General features: G+C 42.8%; 1 protein-coding gene across 1 annotated transcript in view; it reads right to left on the reverse strand.

Moving 5' to 3' along the window:
• The window catches only part of LOC111965136 (ras/Rap GTPase-activating protein SynGAP-like), a 113,173-nt gene that overhangs the window by 78,125 nt on the left and 18,915 nt on the right, over positions 1 to 16,133 (reverse strand). Inside the window, 1 exon segment of the mRNA XM_070444011.1 lies at positions 7,913 to 8,049. Within this exon segment, the coding sequence (XP_070300112.1) occupies positions 7,913 to 8,049 (137 nt within the window).

Here is a 16,133-nt window from a genome sequence, read left to right on the forward strand (position 1 = left end):
AAGTACCTCAGAAATTTTTTTTTTAAGACCTCCACAGTCTGGTTCATCTTGGGACAATTCCAAACGCCTGAAGGTATCCATTCATTCTATAACAAACAATGTATGCAAGTATAACACCATGGGACCCGAGCGTGCATACCGCTCAGGAAGGAGACGCGTTCAGTGTCTAGAGATGAACGTACTTGGTGAGAAAAGTCACAAATCAATCCAGAACAACAGCAAAGGACCTTGTGAAGATGCTGGAGGAAACAGCGTACAAAAGTATCTATATCCACAGTAAAACGGTCCCTATATCGACATACCTGAAAGGCCGCTCAGCAAGGAAGAAGCCACTGCTCCAAAACCGCCATAAAAACCAGACTATGGTTTGCAACCAACTGCACACGGGGACAAGATCGTATTTTGGAGAAACAAATATAACTGTTTGGCCATAATGATCATCATTATGTTTGGAGGAAAAAGGGGGATGCTTGCAAGCCGAAGAACACCATCCCCAACCGTGAAGCACGGGGGTGTCAGCATCATGTTGTGGAGGTGCTTTGCTGCAGTAGGGACTGGTGCACTTCACAAATAGATGCATCATGAGGGAGGAAAATTATGTGGATATATTGAAGCAAATCTCAAGACATCACGTCAGGAAGTTAAAGCTTGGTCGCAATGGGTCTTCCAAATGGACAATGATCCAAGCATACTTCCAAAGTTGTGGCAAAATGGCTTAAGGACAACAAAGTCAAGTATTAAAGTGGCCATAACAAAGCCGTGACCTCAATCCTAATAGGAAATTTGTGGCCAGAACTGAAAGCATGTGCGAGCAAGGAGCCTACAAACTGACTCAGTTACACAGCTCTGTCAGGAGGAATGGGCCATATTCCCCCAACTTATTGTGGGAAGCTTGTGGGAGCTACCTGAAACAATTTGACCCAAGTTAAACAATTTAAAGGAATGCTACAATACTCTTGAGTGTATGTAAACTTCTGAACCCACTGGGAATTGTGATGAAAGAAATACAAGCTGAAATAATCATTTCCTCAACTATTATTCTGGACATTCACATTCTTAAAGTAAAGTGGTGATCCTAACTGACCTAGACAGCGGAATTTTTACTAGGATTAAATGTCAGGAATTGTGAAAAATTGATTTTAAATGTATTTGGCTAAGGTGTATGTAAACTTCCGACTTTAACTGTCATACACCCACTGCAGGCGACAGCACCACCCCCAACATACATAACATGCATGTCTACATGCGCTAGACATATCTAGTGGGATACACAGGCACACAAGAGCAACAGCACTCCATAGAGTCCTTTACCACGGTATACAATCCCCATAGCCCAGTGAGCAGAAGCTCTCTCCCGTCGCTGTCATTGGCAGGATTCATTTTGTTGACGTTTACCTCTTTTTGAAATAACATATCAGGGACACACACCATAAATCAAGTGTATATATGATTATGCTTGTATTATCCACTTAGTGCACACTAATGAGTATGTTGTGAGATACATCGCACGCTGAAAGACAGATATATTGGCAAGTTACGGAATGAGTTTCTCTATGAAAATATGTATTATAAGATCCGACTTTAACTGTACATACACCCACTGCAGGCGACAGCACCCACCCCCCAACATACATAACATGCAGTCTACTGCGCTAGACATATCTAGTGGATACACAGCACAGAGCACAGCACTCCATAGAGTCCTTTACCACAGTATACAATCCCCCATAGCCCAGTGAGCCAGAAGACATCTCCCGTCGTTGTCATTGGCAGGATTCATTTTGTTGACGTTTACCTCTTTTTTAAATAACATAATCAGGGATACACACACCATAAATCAAGTGTATATATGATTATGCTTGTATTATCCACTTAGTGCACACTAATGAGTATGTTGTGAGATACATCGCACGCTGAGGACAGATATATTGCAAGTTACGGAATGAGTTYCTCTATGAAAAATGTATTATAAGACACCCAATCTTTATGAGTCCAGCACCCGCATGCATAAAAGCTTGTGCATTGAAAGACTTTGCTCTGCTGTTTATATATTTTTTATGATACACTGCGAGCACACTGTTTAAAATGCATCAGACCTMATTTTAACATCTGTTTATAACGTTCACATTATTTCTGGTTATTTCTCGATGTAATCAAATTTACCTCAATATTGGACCATAACACTCTAGGAATATCCTTCTAACACAGATATACTCTCTAACATGTTAATAATATGAGCCATCTGTCTCCAAGCCTTTTTATAATGTCATAAGCGTAATAGTTGCTATATTTYTGKATAATTAACGGATATATTCATTCACAAGACTTCAGAGACGTCCCTAAATGTTTGTATCCACTCTTCTCTACCCCTGTTTCCTTGAGCCTGTGCTGCACCAGAGMTTCTTTCTGCATTCTAGGAGCACTTTGCTAATTAAATGTATCGATACACATAAAATAGTAATATAAAGAAATGTGATCAATATACAGCATACTGTAAGTGCTAAATGCTTTGATAATCTAAGTGTATTATTACTTAATCAATCATTTTTATYCAGAAAGTTTTGCTCCGGACTTCAGTTGAGTCTAAGGCATGGAGTTGCCTCAATGAGAGTAGTGACTTTGACTAAGAATAAGAACTGAAAATGTTCACAGAGCAGCTGAGAGGCCGTTTAGATCACATTAAACTCTGACTCAAAACTGATCTTAAACACCCTACATAAATACTAGTCTATCATGGCATGCTAAACACGGTCATTTCCACAATGATGTCCACTTGAACACAGTTAGCCCACTCCCCCCTCATCCCCACCGTGTCCCCATTCAGACACAATTCATCACAACAAGTGTATGGAAAAGACCCCCACACACACACACACACACACACACACACACACACACGCACACACACACACCCACTCTGACACACAGCACTTTCTGGTTGCGAGAGGGAACACCTCAGTGCTATTTATAGCTTGCGTGGCAGTGTTTGATTGGCAGAGGGGAGGGGGGCTGGTTAGGACAGTGGCGCTGCAGCTGGGGATTGACACGGCCTTAGGCCGTCCTGGTAGCATGTCATAGAGTGGGCAACAGGCGGTTGGCACACAACATCGGCAGACTAGACAGAGGGAATGGGGCCCGCACTGACATAACAGGGGCAAGTTGGTCGCATTGAAACTGCAGGAGAAGAAGCTGCCGCTATATCGGGGATTGTTTTGTAATATGTAAACGATATAATGGAATGAGAACTAAATGCAGTTCGCAAGTGTTTCCTTTTCTGTCCTTGAGTTTTTGTCTCTGGGTATTCCGGTGTTTGTTGGGCGAGTCAAATCCATTTCATTCAATTGAAAAGTAGATTGATACTGGCATGCAGACATAGGCCTCCTTGAGTGTTGTCAGAGATCAGCTCATTCATCGTAGGTGAATCTAATACTTAAAGAAGGTAATTGTATAGGTTTCGGCATCAGGCAAACTGTGTCAGAGGCAGAGTAGGCGCAGAAGTGGCTAAGACTGAAATAGAGATGAATGTGCTCAGGCACTGCAAGGAGGGGTGGATGGTGGGTGGTGGTGAGTAGAGGGAGAATGAAGCCATAGATTCTGAGTGGGAGGGAGAGGAGAGGGGGCCTGGATGGAGAGTTGAGCAATGCTGGCAGGCTGCTGGACCATATGTCACTAACTGGCCAGTGTGATGGTGTGGTGTGTGGTGTGTGTGTTGGTGTGTGAGCTGGGGGGGGGGGGAGGAGGGTAGGTGTGTAATCTTTTTGTAACGGAGTCGTGATCAAACAGCGGCTGAGTACATACCTCTGCTCCCGACACGCACAACACAATCACACACACAGACGCATTACGACATGCACACAACACAAACACACCACATCAACTCAGCCTCTGTGTCCATGGAAGTATGACAAGAAGTTAGGCTGGCCAACACCACTGTCTGTCCTCAAGATCTCTCATAACGTCCTATCACTTGACAGATGTTCACCTCCCTCGCCTCAGGCATTGACAAGAACTGGCATGTGATAAAATCAAAGAGAACGTTTCAAACAGAGTGATTTTAAGACCATTTTTGGCGTTTGGAATGACGAAAAGAGGGCATTTAGAGAGCATACCAAGTAATCTAAATCAACAAATTCCAATCCAAAGTTGATCTTCATTGTTTGTATGTAAATTTGAGCATGCTGCGAGCACTGGGTGAAGAGCTGTCCACTACTCCCTATGTGGACCTTTCCCACAATACTGCATTCAAGTTGGAATGTTAGATAAACTCCATTTAAATGCACTTTACACATGCATAGCCAGGCAAATTAATCCATTGCTTGATAAAATGGACAAGACACCAGATTTAAGTGCCTTTGAAAGGGTTATAGTAGTAGGTGCCAGGCGCACTGGTTTGAGTGTGTCAGAAAGTGCAAAGCTAGTGGGTTTTTCAGGGCTCAATAGTTTTTTGTGTGTATCAAGAATGGTCTACCACCAAAAGACATTATACAGCCATCTTCACACAACTTGGGAGTATTGGCATCAACACGGCCAAGCATCCTTTTGGAAGTTTTTTGACACTTTGTAAAGTCTATGCCCCAACGAATTGAGGCTGTTCTGAGGGCAAAAGGGGGTGCAACTCAATATTATGAAGGTGTTCCTAATGTTTTGTATACTCAGTGTATAACCMCTAATATGYAATAAGTGGTGACCCTTTGAAAATGGCTTATTTCAGTTGCGCGTAATGGTTATTCAAATGCCAAAAGGCAGTAAAGCGCTTGTTAAATAACCTTAGGATTTGCCAATGTACAGTGCATTGAGCTTTCTTATTGGTCAAATGAAGGAGCTTCTTTCCCATGACTCCTTCCATCCATGTGTGCCTTATTATTACATAATTGTCACATCCCCCTGTTTCCAAATGGGTTCCCAAGGGTCATGCATGTGTAAAAATGCTAACTACTCCTGAGTCATGCTTTATGCAATGTGACAACAGTAGCTACAGGAAACGCCACCATGGYGCTGCATTGTTGGCTCAGGCGCTAATGAATTAATTTACAGTATCAACACTGCCAAAGCCGTTGCAAACATATGGGCTGGGAATGCAACACAATGGCCATGCATGGATACTGAGACAAATCCTGTTCTAATTCCCTTTATTTTGAATTAGCCTAGCAGGCTAACGCTAATTTGATTCAGTAGTAGTGAGAGAGGATACTAACATGCTTGTGCTAGCGCTGTGCTAGCAGGAAATAGTGCCCTCTGATTGCTTGCGTAACACTGGGGCACAGTGGGAGGGAGAGCGATGCCTGGGCGCATGACTGGAGGACAGGGCACTGGTGCGTGGCGTCTGGTGCACACAATGCGGGGCTCTGTCACTTCATATCAGTGGCAGCCATCACTGTCGATCCTCTCGCTCCCACCACGGGCACAGAGGGCAAACAGCAGCCCACTGGGAAGTGGTCAGTGCTCTTCTACTGTCAATGGCAGTGCAGCATAGAGTTTTTTTGTTAGGGAGTGAAGTTAAGTTGGATTGTGTAGTGTTCACTTTTAAGATTGACTTCTGAGGTGGAGAGTATGCAAGTAGGGGAAGCWACACAAACAATAAAGTGTTGAACAGAAGGTATAGTGACTTCTGGACTTGGACGAAAGGGTACACTCTTAATCTATTAGGTTAATTCGGACTATGCATAAGTCAAGCTTTCAACATCACCAGTTTTCAGCACTTGTCGTGTTTACTGAGGTGAATAAAGCACATAGGGGAGCACAGAATAGCACAATGGTGACGTGACAGATATTTTCACATATTCCTCCAGAGCACTGTTATTTCCTCAAGCAGCCCCTTAGTTGAGACTGAAGAAGCCGCAATGAAGAGAAATTGGTCTTTTGACAGATGTCATTCACAAAACAAAACAGAGTGGCATCTCAATGGAGCTGCTTGGGAAAGAAAGGAGAGAGCAGGTCTGTGGGATAGCCAAACACTACTGTCAGTCACACCAGGGAGAGAGGGAGGAGAGGTTGCCTGAGAAATAGAATGTGTGAGAGAGCGAGAGAGAGAGAGAGAGAGAGAGAGAGAGAGAGAGAGAGGTACCCCTCTGTTCCACCTTATCTCCTCTTTGGCAACATATGATTGCTTTTTGTCATGCCACTAAAAGCATTTGAATCGAACAGAAATTAATCAAGAGGGGTGTGTGTGTATGACAGAGAGAGAGAGAGAGGTTGAGCGAGACAGATAGACAGAGAGAGACAGAGAGAGAGAGAGAGAGAGAGAGAGAAAGAGAGAGATGGAGAGAGAGAGATGGAGAGGCCCACTCGCGCCGCATGAGGTGAGTGACAGGCATGAATATTTAATCGCCTCATCCTCTCTCCAAGGTGGTGGCTATTGGCCCGTCAGGTCTGCCTCAAATCCATTCATAGCTTCTGCCTCATTGGCACAATTAGACAGGGATAAGCCTTTGATTAATTGACTTGGGCCTTCTTCTCATCGCTCCATAGCTGAAAAGGCCCTTATCTGGATCATAAGGTTCTTTATACTCCTTCTGAGTGAGGAGAATGAAAGATATTGTCAGCTAGCTACCCTGCAAGTACCGCTACAGTACTTCATTACATCATTACATCATCTTTAATAGACTCATACTCTCAATCAAATGTACTATTATTGTAGTGTAATAGACCTTAAGTGTGTCAGTAAAACCTCTGTGTTTTAATTGTGTTTTAGGATTCATTTATTGGATATCAATCTGTAAATCTGTCTACAAGGTCTACATTTAAAGAGACCTGTCCAAAGGCGATACAGGTACAAAAGTGAAGGAATAGTACCCCCTTCTGGTCTGAGCTAGCAGGCTGAAATTCTACTTAGATTACTTACTATATTATACTAAGGTATGTTGTTTTTTTGGGGGGGGGGATTAGCAATAAACAGTCAGTTTGAAAGAGTCCCATATTCCTAAAGTGTCTCAGAGTAGGAGTGCTGATCTAGAATCAGGTCCCACCTGGTCATGTAATCATGTCATGTCTGTTATGATCTGAAAGGTATATTGATCCTAGATCAGCACTCAGATGGGAAAGGGGATACCTAGTCAGTTGCACAACTGAATGCATTCAACCAAAATGTGTCTACCKCAATTAACCCAACCCCTCTGAATCAGAGAGGTGCAGGGGGCTGCCTTAATCAACGTCATCAGCACCCAGGGAGCAGTTGTTGTTGGGKGTTAACTGCCTTGCTCAAAGACAGAACAGATGATTTTTTCCACTTTGTTGGCTCGGGGATTCAAACCAGCGACCTTTCGGTTCCTGGCCCTAACGCTCTTAACTGCTAGGCTATGGGCACTGGTCTAACAGGCCCATCTTAGCCAGACGTGACCTACTTGTATAGAGGGGTACTGGTGCGAAATTCTAAGCTAACAATAGGTGCAGGACTGAACCTCCCATAAGCAAGCCTTAGGCGACAGTGGCCCAGGACACCTGCCTTGAGTGTTTAATATGAACACTGGCCTCCTTCAGGTCCAACATGTACATGAGATACTGTGTTATAACTAGGACCCCGGCCCAGAGCTTTTCCTAGTCATGTCATGTGGTCAGGAAAACCTCTGGGAATTAAATCAGTGACAATGTTTATTGGCAATGTAATGTACTCAGAATACCATGTAATGTCAGGTCATGTCAAATACAGTTACATGCCTAAAGGGTCAATTGTGGTGATATCCTTTTTTTAGATATGTCATTTTTTATTAAACTTTGTGGCTTTAGAAACTGTCATGACAGTGTTGTAGACACTCATGTCCGTTCAAACAAACCAGTCTAATACAGTATGGTACAGCAAAGTGAGCCATAGAATAGATAGAAATATAATTCCWARAACGGTAATCCCCTTTCAAGTCAATGGGTGGGTGATGGGTGAAATTGTATTTCTATAGTGTTTGCAGCAGTAGGTAAGTACCTCCTCCTGGTCCAACATGTAGAGCTGATTTCCGGAGATCACACAGAGACGGGGGTTCCAGTCGGGGTGGTCGTAGGAGGGAGCGGCAAAGGAAGGGGCATGGGGGCGATAGGAGGGGGGGACGGCACACCTCGCATCTGGGGAGGAGAGAGAACAAGGGGAGAGGGAAGGAGAGAGGGGAGATGTGTCAGTTAGGGTGACTGGATGGTGGAGGACATGCCAGAACATGCCCGTCGACAGATGGTTGTTTATGTCTGCAAGCTGGTACATCTGCATCAGTTGAATCGAAAACACTGAAAATGTAATGTGACTTCTTCACATTTGTCCACATTTCACACATAACAACAATGCTCAATGAAAGAAGTGGACAGATTAATCTAGGACTGGTCCATTATGCAGTAAATAACTCACCAATCAATGCACTGATTCAGAGAAAATAAAACACACTTTCTACACAGTTTATTTATTATGATTTGTAGCCATAGCCTAAAATATGGATAAAAGGGTCTGCAAAATCAGGGGTTCCCAAAATGGCGTCCGCAGAAGAGGTACTGCAGAGGGTCCGTGGCCAGATCTCTAAATATGTATAAAATAAAWACTTTTTTAAAATACAGGGTACGCGCAATGCCGTCGGGGGTATGCCAAATAAAAATGTGATTCACATTAAAAATATATATATTTTTTTTTTCTTCACATTTTCAAACAGTCCATTTGTATTTTCCAACGGAGCTATACATTTGGGTGAGTTTTTTTTCTAGCCTGCGTAACCTTGTTTCACTGCCAAAAATAAAATTAAACCATCTAGTGTTAAGCGAAATAACAACACAATGTCAAATACAGCTAGCCTAGTCAAATAATTAACATCCAATCACATTAACCGTTACTCTCTCRCTGAAATTCCACTAACGGTCCGTATGTAGCCAARCGTAGCTGCTGCTCATTCCATTTGCTCGAAAATTGATAAATGGTTAAAAARAAGTAAGGCCCGCATCCATAGAGAGACATACAMGCTCTACTGGTAGTACTGCTACTACCAGCAGTACTACACCTGCACCTGTCGACGACACAAGTTGTTCTGCTTCCAAGAGCACATCCAATGCTAGCATCAGTAATTCTACATTTGTTGTAGCCCAGCTAGCATGGACACTGACAGTTGTGAATCTGATGCAAAGAGCTACTGCCCCCTTACCCGGGAAAGCACCGAACAACAGACAGGGAAGTTGGACCATCGAAGAGGCGCAAATATGATGAGAACTACATTGATTTTGGGTTCACTTATATTGGGAATAGGTCCTTTCCTAAGACACAGTGTGTTATATGTGCAACAGTACTATCTCACAACTCRMYKWCACCTTCGCTCTGGCGCAGACATTTAGAAACAAAACATGCCAATTTGAAAAATAAGCCACAGGAGTTTTTTGAGCGAGAATTAAGATGACTTTCGAGTTGTAATACATGTATAAAAGCAACAGATACCATTAATAAGAAGGGGCTAGAAGCGTCTTATATGGTGAGCTACCGAGTGGCTAGGACAGGCAAGCCCCATACTATTGTGGAGGACTTTAATTCTTCCTGCTGCCATGGRTAYGGCTGGGACAATGCYGAGGGAAAAGGCCMAAAAAACTATACAGACAATGCCTTCATCAAACAACACTGTTTCACGACGCATCAGTGACATGGCAGGAGATGTTTTGAAACAATTAATGCTTCGCATACAAGCCAGTGAATTCTATGCGTTACAGCTGAMTGAGTCAACAGACGTGCCGGGCCTGGCACAGCTCCTGGTATATGTCCGTTACATATATGGGGGGGGGGGGGGGGTTAATTAAGGAAGACATACTCTTCTGCAAACCACTAGAAACCAGGACAACAGGAGAGGATCGTTTTAAAGTACTGGACAGCTTTGTGACATCAAATGGACTTTGGTGGTCAAGATGTGTTGGTATCTGTACTGATGGCACAAAAGCCATGACAGGGAGASATACAGTAATAGAGTGGTAATGCGCGTGCAAGTAGTTGCTCCCAACGCCACTTGGGTTCACTGTAACATCCACCGAGAGGCTCTTGCAGCCAAAATAATGTCCGACAGCTTGAAAGACGTTTTGGACACTACAGTGAAAATTGTTAACTTTGTTAACGCAAGGACCCTGAACTCTCGTGTATTTTCTGCACTATACAATGATATGGGCAGTGACCATGTAATGCTTTTACAACAGCAGAAGTGCGCTGGTTATCAAGGTTGCAAAGTATTGACACTTTTTTAAAATTGAGAGACGAGCTTAAAGTTTTCTTTACTGACCATAATTTTCACTTGTCTGACCGCTTGYATGATGACGAGTTTCTCACACGACTKGCTTATCTGGGTGACATTTTTTCTGGCCTGAATGATCTGAATCTAGGATTACAGGAACTCTCCGCAACTATATTCAATGTGTGGGACAAAATTGAAGCTATGATTAAGAAGTTGGAGCTCTTCRCTGTCTGCATWAACAAGGACAAYAAACAGGTCTTTCCATCATTGTATGATTTTTTGTGTGCAAATGAACTCAAGCTTACGGACAATGTYAAATGTGATATAGCGAAGCACCTGAGTGAGTTGGGTGCGCAATTACGCAGGTACTTTCCCGAAAAACGGATGACACAAACAACTGGATTTGTTATCCCTTTCATGCCCTGCCTCCAGTCCACTTACCGATATCTGAACAAGACAGCCTCATCGAAATTGCAACAAGCGATWCTGTGAAAATKTTATTTAAATCAGAAGCCACTGCCAGATTTCTGGATTGGGCTAAACTCAGAGTATCCTGCCTTGGCAAATCGCACTGTTAAGACACTGATGCCCTTTGCAACCACGTACCTATGTGAGAGTGAATTCTCGCCCCTCACTAGCAAGAAAACTAAATACAGGCACAGACTGAGTGTGGAAAATGATTTAAGACTGAGATTCTCTCCAATACAACCCACATTGCAGAGTTATGTGCATCCTTTCAAGCACACCCTTCTCATTAACCTGTGGTGAGTTATTCACCATTTTTGTTAAACAAAAAAAGAGCAAAATGATTGATTATTATTATATTATTATTTGTGCCCTGGCCCTATAAAAGCTCTTTGTCACTTCCCACAAGCCAGGTTGTGACAAAAACTCAMACTMATTTTTATGTTTAATAAATGTATAGTGTGTGTGTGGCAGGCTTACAATGATGGCAAAAAACAACATTTGAGAGTGTGCTGATCCTGGTGCTAGAGGRGGTACGCAGCTGGAGRWKGAATGTTTGAAGGGGTACGGGACCATAAAAAGTTTGGGAACCACTGGTTTAGAGGATCTAACACAAAACAATGTCATTATTATTCATCTACAATGTAGGTTCTTATTAACCATGGGCAGCAAGGCCTGGGAAGCTCACAGGGATATCCACCAATTATTCATTTTTCAGCTCAATGTTTCTTTGTTTTGAATATAAATGCACTATAATTTCATCTTTAAAACTGCAAAGTTTTCTTTCTGCCTATGATTATTTATTTTTTATTGCATGAAATTAGCTTGAAAATGAAAAATATATTTCTCCGATGCCAAGAGGCAGGCTTTTTAAATGTTCTTTCCCTGGGACCGAGACTTGGTTCGCCCAGCCATGCACTGCAGATGTCACAGTAAAACATCTCCTTGTATGACATTTTCATCGCACTGCGAGTTGTGTTATGGTTATGAGGGGGTCCTTGATGAAGTTGCTCTCACAAAAGGGGTCCCCGGACCCAGAAAGTTCCGTGTGCTAAATGGCCATATCTTCATACTACATCGCTAATGCATCGCCATGCCTTTGTTCGTCCCCAGGTTCSCCCTCTGACCAGACGGCCATAACAGACAGGCAGCTCTTCAGACAGACCCGGGGTCCTGAAGCAGAAGGGCTGTGGTATGAAACAGAGCAAAAGAAGCTGGGTGATCCACTACAACTGCTGGAGTCAATTAACCAAGCTCTGGCTTCAGTCAGCATGATGCTAGGTCACTGAGAAATAACCAGGGCACGATGCTTTGTCTTTTTCACTCTCTTTCATAGTCTCCACTTCCTAGTGTGTCTCTCTATCACTTATACTCACTCTGCCCATCCCTCTGGTTCTCCCTCTCTCAACTGTCTTTCTCGTATTGACCTTCCKATTCGTCTTTCCTCCAGTCTCTTTCCATGTTCCCCTCTTTCATATTTCTTTCTCTTTTCCCTCTAAGTTATGTCAGGGGCTATGTTAATGTTTTCATCAAAACACTTTTGCTATCCTTTCCATTCGCCTCATTTTTACATTTCAASCAGAATGTGAAGCAAACATCTCAACGCTATTCTCCCTCCAGACAGCCTTGTGTAGTGAATCCACAGACACCTCCCGACAAGGCCGGAAACAAGCCCTCAACGAGAGGTTAGCCCGAGTGACATTCCCCACTCCTCACACCAAGACTGTTTTCACAATTCACACACTTCATATCTGCAGATTGTACAAGTCCCAGAGTCAACCCTCTAACACACTTTATTTAACCCTTACCCATAYATCTTGTAGATGGTACAAACAACAGCTGTCTAGTGTCTACTTACACCTTTTCACTTTCCAGACAGCACACTTTAACCCTTGCGCATTTCCCCATGTTTGAGAAAGGACAGGCCCCTGCAGGTTGAATGATGTAACAGGCCCTGACTCGGCTGACTCACAGCAGCGGGCCATGCTGTCCATTTGACACTATGCCAAAAAGAGAGCCACTCCGACCCTGAAAATAGGCCTACTTCAACCAAACAACCCTGTCAGAACCTTTATTTTWAAATAAAAGCTTTCTCAAATATTCACTGTATTCACAATGCTTGTATCCCCCCAAGTAGGAAGCCAAGCACAAAAGGCAATCTGTCTAATTGTAGCGAATGCAGCTGAGTTTGTTTTATATTCAAGTTTAATTATGAAAATAGCTGCCCTTGAATTATAAATGAGTTGCTAAATAAGCAAAGCTTATTAAGGGGATCACAGTGGTAGAATCCAAGGTATGATTCACCGTACGATATGAAGAGAGATTACATAACCCTGATTTCAACCTCTAAGTCACTTTTCAATCATGGACTCACAGTCACTGTGGTTATTGTGACTGAGCCCCCTAGGGGTTTTCATATACACTCACATATCATTAAGAATTTGACCAAATCACAAAATCTAGGCCATGAATATAGGCCAGGGCATGGAGGGRTCTTTATATACAGTACCAGTCAAAAGTTTGGACACATCAACTCATTCCATGGTTTTCTTTATTTTTACTATTTTCTACATTGTAGAATAATAGTGAAGACATCAAAACTATGAAATACACACATGGAATCATTTAGTAAGCAAAAAATATACTTTATATTTGAGATTCATCAAAGTAGCCAATCTTTGCCTTATTGAGAGCATTGCACCCTCTTGGAATTCTCTCAACCAGCTTCATGAGCTAGTCACCTGGAATGCATTTCAATTAACAGGTGTGCCTTGTTAAAAGTTAATTTGTAGAATTCATTTCCTTCTTAATGCGTTTGAGACAATCAGTTGTGTTGTGACAGGGTAGGGGTGGTATACAGAAAATAGCCCTACTTGGTAAAAGACCAAGTCCATATTATGGGAAGAACAGCTGAAATAAGGAAAGAGAAATGGACAGTACATCATTACTTTAAGACATGAAGGTCAGTCAATGCGGAAAATTTCAAGAACTTCGAAAAGTTACTTCAAGTGCAGTTGTAAAAACCATTAAGTGCTGTGATGAAACTGGCTCTCATGAGGAAAGGAAGACCCAGAGTTACCTCTGCTGCAGAGGATAAGTTCATGAGAGTTACCAGATTGCAGCCCAATAAATGCTTCACAGAGTTCAAGTAACAGACACATCTCAACATCAACTGTTCAAAGGAGACTGTGTGAATCAGGCCTTCRTGGTCAAATTGCTGCAAARAAATCACTACTAAAGGACACCAATAAGATGAAGAGACTTGCTTGGGCCAAGAAACACAAGCAATGGACATTAGAATGGTGGAAATCTGTCCTTTGGTCTGATGAGTCCAAATTTGAGATTTTTGGTTCCCACCGCCATGTCTTTGTGAGACGCAGAGTAGGTGAACAGATGATCTCCACATGTGTGATTCCCACCGTGAAGCATGGAGGAGTAGGTGTGATGGTGTGGGGGTGCTTTGCTGGTGACACTGTCTGTGATTTATTCAGAATTCAAGGCACACTTAACCAGCATGGCTACCACAGCATTTTGCAGCAATACGCCATCCCATCTGGTTTGGGCTTAGTGGGACTTTCATTTGTTTTTCAACAGGACTATGACCCAACACATCTCCAGGCTGTGTAAGGGCTATTTGACCACGAAGGAGAGTGATCGAGTGCTGCATCAGATGACCTGGTCTCCACAATCACCCGACCTCAACCCAATTGAGATGGTTTGGGATGAGTTGGACCGCACAGTGAAGGAAAAGCAGCCAACAAGTGCTCAGCATATGTGGGAACTCCTTCAGGACTGTTGGMAAAAAATTCCTCATGCTGGTTGAGAGAATGCCAAGAGAAGAGTGTGCAAAGCGTCATGAAGGCAAAGGGTKKCTACTTTTGAATTGTTKAACACTTTTTTGGTTACTACATGATTCCATATGTGTTATTTCATAGTTCATATTATTCTACAATGTAGAAAATAGTAAAAAWWAARRAAAAMCCYTKRAWKRRKWRGKKKKKTYMAAMCTTTKRMYKGKWMYKKWWWWWWWMMRKWWWWWWTTWAAAAAAATCTTTATCATCTCTGAGAATGGCATGGAGAAAAATGTACAGACCATATCATCTTGTCCTACAGCTAGAATGATGTACCTCCTTGTACATGGATGTTTACTTGTTTCGCAGTTGAAGTGTTACTTTTTACATTCACAATATCAAAGTTTTAATGTGGAAAGAAAAGTTTAGAGTATTGAGACGACTACAGTATATCAATTCAATCATCATTATGATTATCTTAATTTTATTTAACCTTTATTTAACTAGGCAAGTCAGTTAAGAACAAATTCTTATTTACAATGACGGCCTACCCCGGCCAAACCCAGACGACGCTGGGCCAATTGTATCGACGCCCTATGGGACTCCCAATCATGGCYGGATGCACTGAGATGCAGTGTCTTAGACCACTGCGCCACTYAGGAGCCCCCAAACACCATCATCATTACCGCAGACAACATATAGCCTAAATTCCAAGGCCCAGGAATCCCAAAATATGAGTGTGACACTAGTTCCCCTTTTTCAGAGACACATTGGACAAGGAGAGAGAAAGTCTTTGACACTAAACGTTATAGACCTACAGCAGCATACCTAATGAAAGTCACAATGTTGTGGATCCACTGGGGATATCAGTGAATCATACCCACAATATGTGCTCCAGCTACAATCTGTACCTCCACCTTCATGCCTCATCATCTGAAAAACCTTGGAGGGAATTTCAATGAGTAGAAGCTAAAATGCATGTAGGGTATGGTGCATGCGGTGGGTGCGGTCCAATCTAGGTGGGCTAGTTCTGTGTTCTAAATATAAAAAACACTGTATTCGCGTTCTCTTGTTAACGCTCTCAGAATGTGCTGAGGTCTCTCTCTGTGGGCACGTAACGCCATGCTTTCCTGCCTACCTTTGCAGTTTGCCAAGGAGCAGAGCAGCCATCAGATGACTGGACAGCTTTATTCAACGTTGTCATTACTGAGCCCAACAGGGGTAATGTTAATTTATACACATCACTAAGCTCTAAAGCAGAGCTAAAAATAAACATGCAATATCCTCAGGCCGCCCGGGTCGGGCAACGTACCAACGCCAGCATGGCCTTGTTGGCTACTTTCAAGGGAAGGAAGCACAATGTACTGTACAGTATGTACAGCTTCTATATCACATCATTCGGAATCAACAGGGGTATCCTACCATTCCATACTCTATGAATGCTTTTGAATTTATTGCCCAGATTTGATGTAATTATGAAAATATACACTGGCCTGCAATGGTGTTCTTTAATACGCTGATTCGGGGCATTTAGTACATGGCCATCAGTGTCATGAGAGACGTCAAATGTCAGGGATGTGTCACAATTGGCCTCAAGGAAGAGGTGAACACAGAGGTCTGCACACACACTGACACCGCACAGGCCTGTGTGTGTGTGTGTGTGTGTGTGTGTGTGTGTGTGTGTGTGTGTGTGTGTGTGTGTGTGTGTGTGTGT

Source organism: Salvelinus sp. IW2-2015, linkage group LG6.1, assembly GCF_002910315.2.
Source record: "Salvelinus sp. IW2-2015 linkage group LG6.1, ASM291031v2, whole genome shotgun sequence".
Classification (NCBI taxonomy): domain Eukaryota; kingdom Metazoa; phylum Chordata; class Actinopteri; order Salmoniformes; family Salmonidae; genus Salvelinus; species Salvelinus sp. IW2-2015.